This window comes from Camelina sativa, chromosome 9 (assembly GCF_030686135.1).
Source record: "Camelina sativa cultivar CO46 ecotype springtype chromosome 9, ASM3068613v1".
Lineage (NCBI taxonomy): Eukaryota > Viridiplantae > Streptophyta > Magnoliopsida > Brassicales > Brassicaceae > Camelina > Camelina sativa.
Window position 1 is genome coordinate 39,691,366 of NC_141888.1, and position 18,752 is coordinate 39,710,117.

At 34.4% G+C, this 18,752-nt stretch overlaps 5 protein-coding genes across 6 annotated transcripts; 3 read left to right on the forward strand and 2 right to left on the reverse strand.

Moving 5' to 3' along the window:
* Positions 1-173: 173 nt before the first annotated feature.
* On the reverse strand, positions 174-3,138 carry LOC104713985 (putative receptor-like protein kinase At1g80640). Its single transcript, XM_019229770.2, is given in 11 exon segments — positions 174-376; positions 379-451; positions 617-706; positions 790-908; positions 1,090-1,192; positions 1,281-1,377; positions 1,475-1,538; positions 1,672-1,804; positions 1,885-2,147; positions 2,254-2,418; positions 2,720-3,138. Coding segments are annotated over 11 exon segments (1,314 nt in total). The 5' UTR covers positions 2,874-3,138; the 3' UTR covers positions 174-323.
* A 7,370-nt stretch (positions 3,139-10,508) lies between these two features.
* On the forward strand, positions 10,509-11,528 carry LOC104713986 (uncharacterized). Its single transcript, XM_010431213.3, has one exon. It carries the CDS (start codon positions 10,665-10,667, stop codon positions 11,139-11,141), a length of 477 nt encoding a protein of 158 aa, XP_010429515.1. The 5' UTR covers positions 10,509-10,664; the 3' UTR covers positions 11,142-11,528.
* Positions 11,529-11,991: 463 nt separating this feature from the next.
* On the forward strand, positions 11,992-15,117 carry LOC104713987 (uncharacterized). 2 transcript variants are annotated; one of them, XM_087464845.1, is made up of 5 exons: positions 11,992-12,676; positions 14,158-14,211; positions 14,300-14,362; positions 14,456-14,527; positions 14,649-15,117. In XM_087464845.1, exons 1-5 carry the CDS (start codon positions 12,284-12,286, stop codon positions 14,826-14,828), a joined length of 762 nt encoding a protein of 253 aa, XP_087320971.1. In that variant the 5' UTR covers positions 11,992-12,283; the 3' UTR covers positions 14,829-15,117. The 2 variants fall into 2 exon arrangements, with proteins under 2 accessions (XP_087320971.1, XP_087320972.1); XM_087464846.1 differs by having other exon boundaries at positions 12,064-12,676; positions 14,459-14,527.
* A 270-nt stretch (positions 15,118-15,387) lies between these two features.
* Positions 15,388-17,732, reverse strand: LOC104713988 (hydroxyproline O-arabinosyltransferase 2). Its single transcript, XM_010431216.3, has 8 exons — positions 17,148-17,732; positions 16,815-16,882; positions 16,504-16,705; positions 16,329-16,426; positions 16,153-16,222; positions 15,990-16,061; positions 15,788-15,901; positions 15,388-15,697 (listed from the first exon to the last, which is right to left on the reverse strand). Exons 1-8 carry the CDS (start codon positions 17,541-17,543, stop codon positions 15,638-15,640), a joined length of 1,080 nt encoding a protein of 359 aa, XP_010429518.2. The 5' UTR covers positions 17,544-17,732; the 3' UTR covers positions 15,388-15,637.
* Positions 17,733-17,895: 163 nt separating this feature from the next.
* On the forward strand, positions 17,896-18,704 carry LOC147939292 (calcium-dependent protein kinase 12-like). The gene is made up of 4 exons (XM_087465928.1): positions 17,896-17,899; positions 17,942-17,988; positions 18,094-18,318; positions 18,410-18,704. Exons 1-4 carry the CDS (start codon positions 17,896-17,898, stop codon positions 18,545-18,547), a joined length of 414 nt encoding a protein of 137 aa, XP_087322054.1. The 3' UTR covers positions 18,548-18,704.
* The last annotated feature ends 48 nt before the right edge of the window (positions 18,705-18,752 follow it).

Consider the following 18,752-nt stretch of genomic DNA (forward strand, 5'->3'; position numbering starts at 1 on the left):
TCAGTTCAATAACAGTAGATTTTAATAGACTTTTTAAAATACATGATTGAATAACATAGGATTTGTAAGTTTCACACAAATTACTTGAAATGTCAAGTTGAATACACCCCCCTAAGACATGTGATATATAAACAATTTACAAATTTTTATAAAAATACATAGATGTAATTATAGAACCCAACAACCCGGAAATTAAAACTTCTATTCTCGCATTCTTACCCCCAAACTTTGAGATGAGCGAATCACAACCCTGTACAAAAATAAAAAGAGGTAAAAGATCTCACTCATCAAAACGGATTTGGATTTTTGGTGTCCGATTTCAATCATCTTGTTAACCGGAGAGTCCCTCCTAGCTCAACTGGAACCAGTGGAACAGTGAATGAAGAACATCGGTTATCAACGGCCTGTAACTCGGTTCTGGCTGCACGCATAGCACCGCCATGGCTGCTACCTGCGAAAGTATTTAACAGCCTTGATTCAGTAATCTACAAACTATTTGCAATCTCACCGGTTTTACATCAGAAAACCATGAATTCAAAGCCTAACTATTGAAGCAACATTCGAGTTTAGTCACAAACAAAATGGACTTTAAACCGGTTCTATCTTAAGACCGAACCTGGTATAAGTGCTTGAGATCCATTGTATCTTTTATAACCGAATCAACAATGTTTGGAAGCTTGGATCTATCAGTAAGTTGTGGCATTGCCTGCACCATGCATCAACCACACACTTTATATATCACAAACCGATTCGTTTTGTATAACGTTGTTAAACCGTATAATAACATACCCAAGTCACAAGAGACTGGCATTGAGCTGGAGTCAACTTCTCAACCGGCCGTCTACCCAACAAAAGTTCAAGCAGAACCACCCCAAATGCATAAACATCACTCTTATCTGTCAGTTTACCTAACACACATATATCCAAAATCAAACAGTTCTTTTCATCACAAAACGATTATTTAAGCTGAAATGTTAATGAATCCATGAGAAAGTGAGACTAGTACTCACATGATGAATTATTTACGTGCTACACAACTAACCAAAGATATAAGAACTGTGTCAGGGAATAAAGAGTGAACATAGTTACCGTCTAGGAGATATTCCGGGGCAACATAACCAAGTGTCCCAGATAGTTTAATGTTGGCCTTGCCATGCTCATCAAGCGATACAGCAAGCCCAAAATCTGAAATCTGCATTTTTTGTAACGAAACAGTAGTTTTACACTAAAACAAGAACCAATATCTAATTTAACAACATTCCAAAAGACGATGTATTAACCTTGGCGTTGAAGGAAGAATCAAGAAGAATATTCGAAGATTTCAAATCCCTGTGGATAATTGGTGGACGACAATGCTCATGGAGATACTCTAGTCCTCTGCGATCAAAACAGAGCAAAATCGGTTTACAGAATAAAAACCGAGATTAACCGATGAGAATACCGGTCAAGGAGTTGAAAAGTGTCGGCTATTTACCTAGCTGTATCAAGAGCAATCTTCATACGCATGTGCCATGTTAGAGCTGATCCACCAGAAGGCCCTAAGACATTAATTATATAGATAAAACTAATCAATCATGATTATTAATTCATATAATCATTTTTTCCTTTTTTTTTTTTTACAATACATTTGGGTTAAATAAGATCATACATATGAGAGAACATGTTTATTACCATGTAACTGCTCATCTAAGGATCCTTTCTCCATGAGCTCATAAACTAGAAAACTCGAGTTGATTTCACTTGCTGAACCCAACAATGAGATAACGTTCGCGTGCTTGATCTTGCTTAACAAGTCAACTTCATTCTGAGATCTCCAAGAATCAGAGATTTACAAAGTAATCAGAAGCTGAAACAGGACATATTTAGGTTTATATTTATTTTTACCTGAAATTCACGTTTCGCTTCTTGGCTAACGTTTTGGATCTTCTTGACCGCTGCTTTTGTGTTGTTGTCCAGACAAGCCTTGTAAACGCATCCGAAACCGCCTTGTCCGATTACGTTACTCTCTTTAAAACCGCCTGTTGCTTTCTCAAGCGTCTTGATATCGAAACACTGAACATAACCCTTGTTGATAGATGTTCTCCTCTGAGTTTTAATCGAGCTGAGTCGTCTCATAAACAAGGAAAATGAATTCCCAGTCTCAGGATCTTCATTTTTAAAAACATTGCACAAAAGATCAATACACATAATCTCAAACAAACTTGAAATCAACAGTATACACTCTAAATGATTTATTAATTAGTGATTCATTACCTGAATTATTATTGATGGATTTGGGAGATTGGTTCTTGCGATAAAACCAGAAGCCAAAACAGAACAAGATTACAAGGCCAAGGGAAGAGAAACTGATTATGAGACCAATCAGAAGTTTCTTACGAGCATCAAATCTGTCATCTTCACCACTTCCCATTTGAATTCCTGAAAACACAATTGATTCGGTTTCAGTTGTCAAGTATCTCAAGTATAGTTCTTGAAATTCTAAATCAAACCAATGTTTCTAAATTCAAGAATGAATTTCAGATAAGAATTACATTTCCAATTAAAATAAAAACAAAAAGACAAGAAGAGAGTAGCTCATAAATAGCATTTAATTTTTTTTTTTAAACAAAATTATCTTTTTTTTTTTTTTTTCGAAACTCGAGGACGCATAGATCAAATCAAGAAACCAAGAAATTTTTATTAAATAAAAAATGAAATGAAGTCAACGAAGAAATAATACCAGGAGAGAATGTAGCCATGGAAGAGTAAACAGGAGCTAGAGAAGGGTTTGAAGCAGAAACAGTAATGAAGATGTTCATAAGAAGAAGAAGAAGAAGAAGGTCTCTCATTATTGTTTTTTTGCTGAAAAAAGAAAAGTTTCTGATGGGTTTCATTCTAAAGACTTTTTTTTTTTTTTTTTTGGGGTTTAAAGAGATTCTTGAGAAAGCGAAGAGTGAACGAACTATCGCTTTCTTCTCTCGCTGTCTTCTTGAAATCTCTCTTTTATGGCAAATAAAGGAGGGAAAGAGAAAGGTGTCTTTTCAAAAAGAGTTGATATTTTTTTTTTCCTTTCTCTACCATTAATATATAACAAAGAAATGAAAGTGATGAACAAAAGAAGGAAAGTTTTGGGCGTAGAACACACATATTATTTTCTTTGCTATTGAAAAGGTTAAAACTCGATTATTAATTGATTTTTTGAGAAATTAGAGCTTGTGGCCTTGAGCTTTGGTATTAGGCCTGGGCATTCGGTTTAAACGGGTTAAACGGTTCGGTTTAATCGGTTTTCTGAAATTTCGGTTATCTAAAAATCTTACCGAAATAACCCGAATTAAATTTCGGTTCGGGTTATTCGGTAATCGGGTTATTCGGGTCGGTTTTCGAGTTTTAAATCAATTCCGAATTGAATCGATATATTTTCTATTTCGGTTAATATTAACCGAAATACACCAAAATAAAGTTAATGGGCTCAATAAAAACAAATCTATATACAAACTGGTTAGAAACCCAATTAACAAAATTTTACAATAAACAAAATGACAGGCCCAACACATTAACAATTAGGGTTTTCGATACATTGCTCATGGTGAGCCAGCGGCAGGAACGGCGACGGCGATGCGAACCACGATGACAGCAAAGGCGACGGTAAACTTCCCTTTCTATCTTCGAGATGAGATTCAATTGTTGGACTGGAAGGACAAGGTCATGCTATAGTTCACAGGCGCAAACTACAGATCTACGAAAGAAAAAGAGAAGTAAATCACAAACTGAATCAATAAATCACTAACTGAATCAATAAATGACACAATAAGAGAGGTTCGAGACCATGTGAGATGCATACCTTGGGTGCCAATTCTTCGGCTATGTAATCGGGTTGGACGTGAGTCTGCTCAATATCCATTTGTGGTACAAAAAGAACAAAGAAGAAGGATTGAAACGATGGCTTCAAGTGGTAAGAAGAACAAAGAAGAGGAAGTAAAAGGAGGAAGAAGAAGAGGGTTTCTTTGTGAACAGAGGCGGAAGAGATTAGAAAACATAGATGCGTTAAAAATATAGGGTTTTGTCTTTTATATGGTGTTTCCTTTAACCGAGAAAACCGATCAGTTATCGTCTGCCGAACCGAACCGAACCGATAACCGAACTCTAATTATAAATCCGCCGATCGGTTTATAACAGTAAATCGGTTCGGTACCAAAAACCGAAATCGTCGGTTTATTCGGTTCGGTTTAAACGGTTTTGGCCGATTGCCCAGGCCTGTTTGGTACCATATGGCTCTCTCTATTCATAATTCAGAAAATGACCATCTATTTGACTTACATTTCAACAAAAATAACCTTCTAAAATCTTTAATTTTTTTTTCTTTTTCTCTTTCGTATGTAGTAAGAAATATGTGTGTATATATATAGAGAAATACCCTAAACTAGCACTAATCTAAGTTTTTGTTCCAAAGTTAGCACACATTTTCAAATATTCCAAAATAGCATTAGTGAATTATTATCTCAAAAACAAAATAAATGATAAATTTTATATTAATTTATCGATTTATTAAATTTTACGATCTTGATAGTTTTTGTTCCGACAAAGCTTCCGGTGAAGTCGGAGCTTCCCGGAGAAGGTGGATCTTCCGGTGAAAGCGAAGTTTCCCGGTAAAGGTGGATCTTCCGGTGAAAGTGAAGCTTGTGGTGGTAAAACTTCTTCTTCTTCTCCGTGTATAAATTTTGATCTCAAATTTTGAGATTCTCATCACCTATTGAATTCACATATTTTTGTTCTTACTACTGAGAACAATCAAAGAGAAAGTAGAAGCGGAGATGTCGGAGACCACCACCAGAGCTTTCGAATATAGAACAATCAAAGCTCTACTGAGACCACCACCAGAGCTTTTGAAGTAGAACAATCAAAGCTCTACTGAGACCACCACCAGAGCTTTTGAATGTAAAAGAGAAAGTAGAAGCGGAGATGTCGTGTTGGATGAAGGAAATGAAAGAGAACTTGAAGCTTATCTTCCGCTCAGATCTTTGGGGTTTGTCTTCTAGTGAATGAAATGTTGGGTATTGGAATTTTTGGTTATTGAATGAAATTTGAACTGTTGGGAATTGCTGGGTAATGAGTGAAATCTGATTATGAGTGGTGGCTTAAATTGTTGGGTATTGGAATCTTAACTGTGAATAAAATAGAAAAATATGGGTAATCTTGAAGCTGAAATGTGTATTTGAGTTTTATTCTCTCTTATTTGGATACCAAAGTAGTTGCATATCAAGTGTTTGATATAATGTCATTGGGAACAAAGTAGTTGGTAAAGAGTAAAAAGTTCATCATTTTGATGTCTTCGACTTATACTTCGTCTGTTATGGAGTTGACTAGTAGTGCTGATGAGCCGTAGTATGATCATCTAGTTTGGTCATCACCATTACTGGGATTTCTGAATATTTAGGAAAATTTTCCTAAATATCAATGAAGTTTTCCTAAACATATGAAATCCTTCCTAAATCTAAAAAAATGAGTGTATCACATATTACTCTATTTAGTGAAGTATATTTGATTTTGCAGATCAACTTGGTAGTGTTTCTTGGGGTTTTAAAGTTAATCAATCTGCTAGTGTTGCAGAACTAGATTAAATGTGGGGTGATATATAATATATCTCTTGAAGTAATATGTTAAAACGAAAATTGAATTCATGGACTGATCATGTTGTTGAATAAGGTTTTCAGCTCTAAATTCAAGTGATTGATGGTATACATGATGACAAATATTTCAAGAACAAAGCAGAGAGTTGATGATGAAGATGGGAAAATGGGCACTTGAGTGGAAGTTGAGTTCGTCATTATGGAAGGTCTTCCTAAAATTCAAGAACACCTTCCTAAAAGCTATGGAATCCTTCCTAAATTTTTTAAAAATGTGTTTCTAAATCTCTTTATATGTGTTTTGCTTTATTGTATCACATATTACTTCATTAGTGATGTATAATGATTTGATTATGTGCCCATATTGGTGTTTTACAATAAAGGTAGCAAATAGAAATATCCAACATGATGTTTTAGGAAGACCTTCCTAAACGTCAATGACTTCTTCCTAAATTTCAAAGAGTTCTTCCTAAACGTCAATGACTCCTTCCTAATGCTCTTTTTTTCTTTTCATGACGGTCATCCTGAAATTCAAGAAATCTTTCCTGAATTTTGTGATATGCCTTTTTCACGAGACTTCTCTAAAGCGTTGCTGTTGAGATTAATAACATTTGGTGCTGCATATTAGAGGAGGACTAACTAATCAACCTCTAATGCGGAAAAGAACACACAACCATCTACAATCACTTTGCTACATGAATCATATGTATCAGTCACATCTTAACCTTCACCAAAGAGCTCAAATTACAACCAAAAATCACTTTCACTCTGTTAAACTTCATCAAAGCAGCAAACAAATAAAACACCTAAAGCCCTCCAACAGAATCAAAAACGCCCAATTTTGCAAGCTAGGTTGTAGAATAAGAAGAAGGATTCAAACAAAAAGTGTTTCAATTAACATAAACCTCATATGGCTACAGAGGAGAGAAATAGAAAAGAGGTAAAACGGTGGCAAACTTCAATTATAATAAGAAATTGTAATCTTCGTGTCTCTCTTGCGAATGTCACCGATATCTTGTGGATTTCATCGATCTCTTGCGTATGTCACCGATCTTCTATGGATGTCATCGATCTCCTGCGGATGTTATCGATCTCTTGTAGATCGCCGACGATTGTGTCGAAGTTCCGATCTCTTGTAAGCTGGTTAACGGAGGAGAGACGCATGATTGTACTTGGTCCAGGAAAACGCGTAAGAAAATGATAGTAAATTAATTAAGGAAATAAATAATTTTAGTGTTTTAATATTTAATTAGAGCATGTGTGCTAGTTTTGGAATTTAGAAGAGTGTGTGCTAAGTTTGGAAGAAAAACTTAAATTTGTGCTATTTTTGAGAATCTCCCATATATATATAATATAATGTTATATAAGTGATAAAAAATAACATTACAATATCTTGTTTAGTTAAATAACACAATAAAACCAAATGGCAATGATCAAGTGGTTAAAGAGTTCATTCTGTTAGATTTTCAGAGACTGTCACCGGCGGTGATTGTGGCGGTAGACATGGTGTTTTTAGATGTTTATAGAGTTCTAGCCAGATCTTTCATTGTTTGTGAGATTGAGTCTGGAAAACTGCTAGCTTGTGGCATGACAACTGGACATGTATATAACTCTTTATAGACTTGGCTGGGCCTTATTACTCCTCAGGTAGTTCGCTTACCAATTGACGCAGTGGTAAGGGATGCGCTAAAGAGGAAGAGCATGGTGGATTACCACGAGTAGAAGCATAAATCTAATTATCTCGATGAGTAAAAGTGCCTTGTCAGATGTTGAGAGCATGATTGAATCATTCAGCATGATGATGTTTACATATGGAAGCCTAATTGCTCCTTCAAACACATTCTGAACTGTAAAACATAGCTAGCTTTAAATTTTTATTAATGCTCTTGTTCCTTAGCATAAATCAGTGTGGTTTAAAGATCAAATTCTCAAACATGCCTTAATATGTTGGGTGGTGGCTTGGAATAGATTGCACACAAAGGACAGGTTGAGGTGTTAGGGTCTCAACGCTCCTAAAATTGGCCTGATATGCAATAACAAAGAAGATCCTCAAAATCATTTGTTCTCTGAATGTGAATTCAGCTATACGTTTATAAATTATTTATCTGAATTTTAAACCAGATTCGAGTTTTAGTACATATGTTTGGGATCTAAGTTTTTTTCTATGATGAAAATATAAACTATCATTATATATATTTATTTATCTAATATTTTTTCTAAATCATCACTTAAATTTTACTTATTATCGATAGATTTATTTCTTTATTAACTGTGTAACTATGCGAACCTTATCTAGTTGTTTTAAGAACCTAACCAACTAGGTACTAACCCGCACTATGTGCAAGATAAATCAGTTTAAATAAAATATTATAGTAAAATTATTATTTAGGATTTAAGATTCTTTGTATAAACAAAATATCTAAGTAAAGTTTATTTTTCGTTTATTCAAATTTGCGTTTATTTTTTTGTAAAATAAGTTTCACCCATGAAATATTTGAACTTGGAAAAGAATTTAAGTTGGTATAGAAAGTTTTGATATATTTTTGTGTTTCTAAAAAGCAAATTCACATATTTTATGTTTCACATTATTATCTACATCACTATGCCATTAAATAGATAAAACAATATTTTTTAGACTAATCGGTTTAATTTAAAATAATCCTAAGTTTAAAAATGCAATGAGAAAAATGTATAAAAGTGATAAATAAATGAATAAGTTTTTTTTGTTTGTGAAATGTAATTTACTTCTAATAGTTAAATATGTTATGAAATTGATAATTAAATACATTTCTGGATTTTAATTTCTGATTAAATCTTTGATTTTTTAAAACTAATAGAAAAGAACATTGCCTTATATTTGCCAATGACATATTTATGTAAATGATAATGAGATGTAAGAGTACTTATTAAAAAGAGACACAAGAGCTATGTGAGCGCGACACATCAGCTTTTTGTGAAAGTGCTTCTCTATTAATATATAGGGGATATGTTATGAAATTGATAATTAAATACATTTCTGGATTTTAATTACTAATTAAATTTTTGATTTTTTAAAACTAATAGAAAAGGACATTATCTTATATTTGTCAATGACATATTTATGTAAATGATAATGAGATGTAAGAGTATTTATTAAAAAAAAAGACACAAGAGCTATGTGAAGAGCTACGTGAGCGCGACACATTAGCTTTTTCTGAGATTTCATTAACATTTATTTTTTTGACAAAATTTACAAAAAAGTGTTGGTTTTATAGTTATTTCTTAAACTAATAATGAAATTTTTTATTTATAATATTAAAGTATTCATAATTTATTAAATACATAATAAAACATTTCAAACTCTAAAATAAATGTAACCAAATGAAGTCACCAACATTCTTCAAATTTCCATCAACTTTTCATTTGTTTAAATTTTATTCAGTGTAACAAAAAAAAAAAAAAACTCCACAATTTCTTAACAATAATTCTCAAACTAGTGGTACTATTTTAGACCCATAAATGTATTATAGCTAAAACAAAACAAAAATGTGTTTGTTTGTTTTGTTTTGTTTTTAATCGTATCAAACTAATAAAATAAAGAAAAAATAACAAAAAGCGCGTCAGATAATAAAACTGGTAACGAGTGAGTGAGTTGGGGGGTTGGGTAAAGAAACCAAACCACATTTTTGCCATCGAAGAAGACACACACGCTAACAAAATTAACCAATCCTCTAGTATATAGTATAAAAAAACTAAGAGGGGTGTATTGAAGTTGACATTTTAGAAGATTTTGGGGTATTCTTAAAATCCACTGTTATTGAATCAATGATTTTAAAAATTCATCTGAAATCTTGTGTTATTGAATTTGAAATTTATATAAATCATTTAAAATTATTCACAATCTCTTGTTATTCAATCAATAATTTATGAATCTCACTTTAAATCTACTGTTATTCAAAATATCATAAAGTTTTTTTAAAAAACTACTGAATGTGATTCTAGGAGATTTTACAAACATTTTTAGTTCAAAAATATGACTTACAAAATCACACCTTTAAAGGTGAAATTTTGAAGGATTTTTAATAAACAGAGTTCCATTCTAAACCAATTACAAAATACACACTTTTACGACAAAAGAAAAAAAAGAACCCCATCTCTGCAACTTGTCGTCTCTCTTCTCTCTCTCTTTCTCTCTTTAACTCTCAAATACATACACCTCAAAAGACCAGAAGGTGTGTATTTGTTAATAAATTGTGAGTTTTCTTCCGAAATCTGTCTTATTACTATAGTTAGCCAAATTTTTACGTATCTTCTCCATCCAGAAAGCAATGATTCAAATTCAACAACATCCAGAAACAGAGAGAAGTAATTAAACTTTCTTCCCTTGGGAAAGGCACAAGAGACGTTTGAAAAAACAAAAGAAAACAAGTCACCAAAAACTATGGATGATAGATCCTATATGTAAATAAATTAAAATATCTTCTCTTTATATTTTGCTGGAACAGAATAAACACTTGTCGCATTGAAAAGAGGGGAGTCCTTCATCACCCATGGTCCTATACTAAAAGCTTACTCCTAAAATCAAACTACAAGACGTGAAGAAAAAAAAAAGGACATTGTGAACTGTGTATACATGCATGAGAAGTAGAGATCTCACTAATACATAACACGATTAAGTTGCTTCATCTCGGGAATAAGACACCTTGAAATCGAAGTTGCTATCTTCTTTTTTTTTTTTTTTGCCAGCGAAGTTGCTATCTTTTTTTAAGAAAAAAAATATTCTAAAATCACCTAAAATTTAATAACCAAATCTCACAAAATTCCAAATCATTTTCTAATCAAATCATTTAAAATCTCTAACATATAACCAAATCTCCTAAAATTTTACTTAAATCTCTCAAAATTTTAAAATATTAAAATCCCATCAAATCTCATAAAATATCAAGTTCAATACACCCCCCTAAAACTATCTTCACCCATCTCACAAATCATCTCTCTTTTTACAGTTATACCCTTCTTCTTCCCCAACTCTCTCATTTTCCTCCAGAAAAAAAAAAAACAATCTTCTCAGAAATCACCACCATGGAAGTCGCTGTTCTTCATCCTCGTGATTGTCTAAACGATCTCTTCTCCACAAACAACAACGTTCCCACTCCTCACCGTCAGAAAAAACCGGTAAGAAATCGCCGTCGCCGGAGTCCGCCACGTCATCAAACCACGATCTCTCCTCCTTCTCTTCCTCTGAACCACTCAAATCATGTGAGAGTTTTGAAGCGCGGCAACAACGTTAAGATACCGGATCTAGCGGTTGAAAAGCCAGATCTGAAATCTAACCGTCGGATCGGGACAGATCCGGTGAAGATATCGACTCCGATCGGAGTTTCTTCGAATCGGAACTCGACGCCGGCTTTGTTTTACGCTGGCCCAGTCACATCGACATCTCCGCCGCCGAGTGAAGTCCCTTTACCGGCGTTCTTCGCTAAGAAAAGCGTCTCTGTTTCCAAACCAACAGATGCAACCAACGATCTCATCAGAATCCTACGCCTAGATATCGCCTGATTCATTTCTGACTTCTTCCTCTGATCGTTCAAATAAACCGGTCCGATCTTGCATCCTCCGGAAGTTAGAAGATGCAGAGACATCTTCGTAATGAAAAAAATTTCGAATTCTTCTCTTATTTTTTCAAGGGGAAAGATCGAAATTATCTTCTTCAACAAGTCTCAAGTTTCACTTCTAGGGTTTAGTATGTGATTAGGCTTTTCGCATTTCTTTAGTCTCTTTTATAGTATAATGTTTTGTCTTTAATGTCTTTACTGTGTCCAGTGGTATCCCATGTCATATGTAATCGTTTGTTAGTGAAGAAGGTATATGCGACTTCATAGATTTGCAGTTTTCTGCATCATGTTTTAGAGATCATAATATCATATACCAATGTTTAGATGAAAACTAAGTTTACGAGATCTTTGTATTATGTTTCTAGTGTTGGTTTTGGACCTTACAACCTATCAGAACGGACGGTCCAGAGATAGCAAGCGAAGTAGTAGTAGTGAAAACAGTGGTTTATAACTTAGAACTTTGGTAAATGTAACTAAGCCTTTGTCAATCTCTAATTCTAGTTGACGATGGATGGTTTTTGGATCTCAAATTAGAATATCAAAAATCTTGAGCTTACAGTTTCAGGACAAGAGGCTATTCTCATCTCATTCTAAGTTGGATCATAAGAGATGGAAGAGACGAACAGTAGGAGCTCCATCAAAGAACAGATTCAGTTGGACTCTAAATATTGGGCCGTAGTTGGGCTTAATAACAAGCAAAAGAAGATTCGTTTTCACCAAGCTGCAACACTAATGTGGTAGGTCCCACTTTAACCAAAGACCCGATCTTAAAAACATTTCCACATCGTCGACACAGCAGTGAGAAAAAATACAAAAAAGATTCTCAAATTGACATATAAAATGGAAAAAAACGATTTACATAAATCAGGAAATTAAATGACAAAAGAATGAGAAAATATTAATACAGTATTAAGGAAGGAAGGGGAAGGGGAAGGGGAAGGCTCATATATATTCATTTATCAGAGAGACTCTCCTCACATTCTCATCTCTTCCTTCCTTCTCTTCTTTCTCTCCCATCTCTCTCTCTCTCTTTTGTTTTTTTTCCTCTTTATCGCCGCCGCTTCTGTTACCTTTGAGCCGATTTCAATGAGAATAACGTCTGTGAAGAAGAAGCCTAAGATGGTGGATGAGTGGGTAGAGACGGCTTTAACAGACGACGTTATGTTGGTCGAGCTTCTTCTCCGACTCAAACACGCCGGTACTGTTAAATCCGATAATCATGCGGTTAATCTACCTGAATTACGGTGGGGGATTCGTCAACGGCGGTCACGACCTTCGAGATTAGGGGTTAATGTTGGTGGCGTCGGAGGTTATCTGAAGAAGGAAACTGATTCGGGTTCGGCTAGAGCTAGTCCGATGACTCCTTTATGTTGGAGTGGCGGATCTGGTAGCGGCGGATCTACTTCTCCTTCTACCGCAACCGCTGATGGTTTTGAAGATACTAGTCGTCTTGCTAGCTGCTCTACATCCGGATCTAAGGTATGTGTTTGTTACTTTCTCCATTCTCTAAATCCTTCTTCTTCTTCGTCTTCTTCTGGATCTTCGTTCTTCTATGGGTTTTTTTTTTTTGTGTTTTCCGATCTCTCAACTACGGCGTTTTTTCTTTTGAAATCCCTAAATTACCCTTTCTTCCTCCGTACACGATTTTCTCTCAGTCTTCGGCTGATGATGTCATCTCTCGTACTCTTACGTACGTCGTCTTCGGCTAAAACGCTTTTTTTTTTAATCATATCGGTTTTTTTTTTGTCAGTTACAGTTTGTTTGACCTTCGTCGGAGAAAAAGTTATCTTCATTTCCGGTGGAAATGATTTTTTGACCTTTTTACCCCTTACTGTACAAACGTATGAACAACCTTCTCTTAGACTAAATCACAGATCCATTCACGTTATTTAGTTAAATTGATTTTTTTGTTGAGTTGAGATTTGTTTGTGGCTGACCTTTTTACCCCTGTCGATCGTCGGAAATTATTCTCCGATGACGATTATGGTAAATTACGGATCCGTCCTTTCTCATACAGAGTCAAAGGTTTTTTCTTTTAAATAATGTTTTTTTTTTTTTTGGCTCAGTTTTGTTTTTTTTTGTTTTTAATACCTTTTTGGTAATTTTGCACGATTCTTGGGTGTGTGACTTGACTAAAAAAATCTAGAATTTACTCAACTTTAACTGTGAAAATCTTGAATCTATTCAGTCTGATAAAAAAAAAAAGAGAACTTAAATGGGTAAATTTTGTAAACCGGTGAAAGCTTTATTTTTTTTTATTTTCGGTTCAGATTTGTTTTTTAATTGAATTTAGGTATTTTGCAAGATTCTTGGGTGTGACTTGATATGATAGTTTCCCACTTTAAGAGAGTGTTAAAAATCTTTGAATCCAATCCACTACAATTTAAGTTTAATTTAGTAAACCGGTGAGAATTGACCGGTTTGGGGGACCGGTCTGGTTTTGTTTGTATTATGATCTCATATCCCACAAATTATGGGGGGTGGATTTTTTAAGAAATGTGTTGTCTGTCATACAAGTAGCGCGTCTTCACTATATGGTTTATTTCTTGATTTAAAGAAACGATGTCGTTTTAGGGTAAAAGCGAGTTAAAAAAAATTACTTTGTCGGATTGAATTTGTCGTCACGTGATGTTTAAGTGTTTGATGATCATGATGGTGTCATGTGATGTTGCCACGCCACGGAATTATCATGATATTAAAATCTCTCCTTATTTGAAAATTACCAACTTTTTTATTTACGAAAGGCCTTTTTTTAAATTGGGTAGCTTTTTTTTTTTTTTTTTTTTTACTATTGCTCCTTTTTTGTTGTTTGTTTTTTTATAAAGAGAAAAATCCCTCGTTCGAATTAAAGAGTCTCTCTCTTTAGCATCTAATTCTCTTTAGTCTCAGTTTATTATAAGCAAATTTACTTATATATATTGTTGTTGTTGTTAATCAATGCGTGTGTGTGATTTTTGCAGGCAGTAAATGAATTCACCAGCTCTTGCTTTAGGAGATCAAAGAAGAAGAAGAAGGTATATTATAAAATAAAAGATCTCAACAAATGTTTAGAACATTCTTGTGTATGATCGATCTCTCTAATGGTCATTTGGCTTATTGCAGACATTTTTCGAACTTAAAGATGCAGAGCACTTGCATTTGAAGGAAAGACTTGACCTTGAAAAGGTAATTTTTATAATGTTATTTGTTTATTTATACTGCCTCTTGTCTCCTAAATCGTTTTATATTCTAATAATACTCTCTTGTGATCATCATCAGAAGATTGCAAATGTGCAAGCAACCTACTTTGAACGAAATGCAAAGAACCAAAGCTTGAAGAGAATTAAGAAGGTATTTCATTTCTCTCTTTAAACCTTAATTACTAGTTACTACCTTTGTTCGTTTTCCACTGATCCTCGAAACCTGATTCAGAATCTGTTCTGTTTTTTTTTTTTTTTTTTTTTTTTGTCAGCTTGCATACGCAGATCGAGGCAAGACAGATCTGATTAGTAGTAAATCAAATCTAGAAGAGTCTCGTAAACAACGTAGGCACTTACCGATCAAAAACGAAGAGAAAGGTTTCTTCTTCCTCCCTGATCTGAATATGGCTGCACCCACTGACGATGACGAGACTCTGTGCGGTACAAGCTAAAGAAAGCAGAATAGCAGATAATAAACAGAAAAAATGTAATAAGAGATTTTATCGCTATTATTCTTGTTTTTTTTGGGTTCTTTGTCTTCTCTGTTTTAGTAGAACGATGTTTTTACTTCTTGTTTATAAGAAGTAAACGGAAATTAAATTAGGCTTTTTCAACTCTATTTTTCTTTCCTCGGTCGTTGTAGTTATATAGTACGCAGTTCAAGAAAAATATTAGCAACTTAAATGGACTTTATGTTTTTATTTTGGTAAATAGTTTATTTGTTTTCATTTTCTTACAAAATTGTCTCTATCGTCACTATCATGCTACATGAAAACGAGATGTACTGGGAATGAAAGCTCTGCAGAAGTGCAGATCGAACCTTGAAAAATACTAGCTTTTAAATTTCGACCATGTATGATTTGTTAAAGATAAGTCTTCTTTGTTAACAGAGATAATTTGTGCATTTGTTAAAGCTTTACTGTGTTCTAATGTTCAAAATGATTGTTAATAAGTAAGCTAAACCATTTACTTACCAGCAGGCAATATCAAAAACAAAAATGAGAGTGAAACTGAAACATAACAGCAGTCAATATCACTCTCGTTTTCAAACAGGATATCTCTTCATGGTCATATCGTTTCTTTAATAATGACTCGAACTTTGTTGCTGTCTAAACCGATAGTGTCTTCGTAAGTTCTCTACTACTTTTTTACTTTTTTTTTTTTTCCATATCATAAATTTTGGACTTAGATATGGAATATACGAGTAAAGAAAACTATGGAACAGAGTCAAAAGGAATTGAATCTTGCTTAGAATTTATTTTCAAGATTCCCAGTTGGGAATATTAGCCGTAGCTTCGTTCATCATTGTCACCAATGTCACCTGCATTGTGTTATGTCCACTTAATGATCAGGACTGTACAAGAGTAAAAATTAAAAAGAAACAAAGGAGAAGTTTTGTTTCTATACATACCACACTCTCGGGAACTCCTCGAGGAGGCAACGTAAGATTTCTTGGGGGCGGTTTACTCCCGTAAGATCGTTTATCGAATCTCCATTCTCCAATCTTCCCGATCATCATATTCCCCTGTAAATTATATAACCAATAGATACAATATATAACCAAGCGTATCTAATAACATTCATTATTGCTAGTTGTTTCATGATTTATGTACCTTCATATCGAAATCGCACCCATAAGTGTAATGTATTATGTACGTATTCTTTGTTTCAGGGTCCCAAGGAGGCTATACCAACAGACACAAACATGACTTGTTATGTTTCAAAATTTTGAAACTTTTGAAACAATAGATAAAGTTTATATATATTGATCAAAACCTGAATCATGAAGTCTTTGTGTAGAATATTGCTCACGCCGTGTAACGCTGAAGAAACAGCATATGCATACCTTATAGTATAAATCAAACATAGACCAATTAGAAAAAACATTACATATACATCTAGAAACTAGAGGGGTCACATTAATTAATAAGGTAGAGAGAAAAAAAATTTACATTTCAAGGACCCAACCAAAAGCTTTATCTGTTTGTGGGTCATTCTTCATAGCCAAAGAAACGTTCATCCATGTTGGAGCAATTTTCATCAGTGATTTCTACAAAATCAAGAAAAAGTATTAGTCTTGGAACCTTTATATGCGACTTTTTTTTCTTCGCAATGTGATTATTATACCTTAGTGACAATCACTGGTGAATTACCAATGGGATCAATTCTTGATATCAATCCATTCTCTTTGGGGAAGAATTTGCGGAGAACAGATTCATATTTCTTCGGTTCAATGTAGAAAAAGGGAAACGCAGCAGCGAGGTTGCCTCTGGCTAAGTTTGGTATGGGTTTAACTATGATATGATCAGGTTCCGCCATGAGAATGTAACTGACATGATGGTCAATATATAGAAGAAGAATATATATGAGCATCACAAGTCGCATTTAAAGAGTATTAAGGAAATAATTAAGGGAATGAGAATGTAAATGATACGTACTCTTCCTCTATATGTGCTTGTTGTAGCCATTGCACAAATGCCCAAGGCCTATTTAGAACTACATATCCCTGCACATTATATACAACTCATCATCGTTTTATTTTGGTGAAAAAGAGAAGAAAAAAAATTTACAACATGAACATTACTTAATTTCGATAGCTCAATCATATAATACAAGATTCCATGAGATTTGTTTTGTTTTGTTTAGGCAACTATTGTCAATTATAAACCTCAAACTCGAAAAGTAATATCATGATCATTCGAGAATTAAGCTTAGCTAGTAGTAAGTAAAGAATGCATATTATATAGATCACCAATGTAACAAGAAAGAACCTTGTCAACACCGGAGGGAAGAGGGTCAGCAACAAAGGTAGGGATCTCATCCATGAGCCCATCAGGTCGACCCGAATGCAAGATCCGAGTATACCCACCCATATCTGACCCGGGTTCGTCCCTGAACCTGTTGTACCAATAATACATGATCCGACACTGCCACGTGCTATACACCGAGTCCGTGGCTGTCACCGCCGTGTGAAACAGTCTCTTTGACTTCTTTGACCTAGTCTTGACGGGATTTACGACGACGTCATCGCCGGAAGAAGATGATCCACGACCAGGGAGATCTTGCCGGAGAGGAGGATCATCGGAGACTATGTAGTTGTATCTAATTATAAGAAATAGCGATAGAGCCATGAGTATTGGGAAGAAGTACTTCCCACGGAACGCCATTTTTTGATCTTTTTGTGTAACAACAACTTATTCATGTGCATTTGCTCATATGTATATGTGTATGAACCTTTTTGTGTAAGGAAGAAGACATAAGACACAGTTTCAAGTTGTAATAAAAATTGTAAAAGTCGTCGCTCGTATTGTGTTATTGAGAAATGAAAGAGTAGTTGTTGGAAGGTGGCTGGTCCCACAACGTTCTGGTCTTCGTTTCATTTTTATAGTATTTAATTGTGGTTTGTTGTTTGTTCCATATGATTCAACTTATTGGTTTTTTTTTTTTTCCACTTTCTCCTTGTCGAGGAATAATATTTTTCGTAAACCACAAAAGGGGGTTTGGGTTTTGGAAGAAAAGATGGGTATTCTTACTATTGCCAAATGTTCTTAAAAAGCCCAACTAGGTGTGGGTGCATGTTGTGAATCTGAGATCCAAGAACTCTTGCGTGCAGTAAACTCTCACAACTCCTTTCTTATTAACTTTCACGTTTTGCATCTTTGTTTTTGCTGAAACTAATATCCAGTAATATTCTCATATTGTGTGTGTGTCTGTTAGGCTGATGTTGATGAAAGTGGAACTATTGACTACGGAGAGTTCTTAGCTGCAACAATCCACTTGAACAAACTGGAGAGAGAGGAGAATCTAGTGGCTGCATTCTCCTTCTTTGACAAAGATGCAAGTGGGTACATTACAATCGACGAGCTTCAACAGGCGTGGAAGGAGTTTGGTATAAAGGATTCAAATCTTGATGAAATGATCAAAGACATCGATCAAGACAATGTGAGTAGTACACAAAAGATCTTCACTGTTTCTTTGATGAAGGAGCTTTGGAATACATGTTTATGGTAGTTGGCTATTGTTGATTTTGTAGGATGGACAAATAGACTATGGGGAGTTTGTGGCAATGATGAGGAAAGGGAATGGCAATGTAGGTGGGATTGGTCGGAGAACTATGAGGAACAGTCTCAACTTTGGAACTGCTCTTCCTGCTGAGTCAAAGAATGTCTAAATTTTTCATTTTAGTGAAGTATTTCTAGAGACTTCTGTAGCAAAATATTTGATGTGATAGAACTTGCTGATTCTGCTTTTAACAAGTCTTTTGTGGCGAGTAAGTATTTGGAATATTGAATCCTCTTAACAGTTTGAAGCTAGTTCTCTCGTGAAAATGTTTGTTTCTTTATGGCAATACAAAAGGAGTTGTTTTATAATGTGTC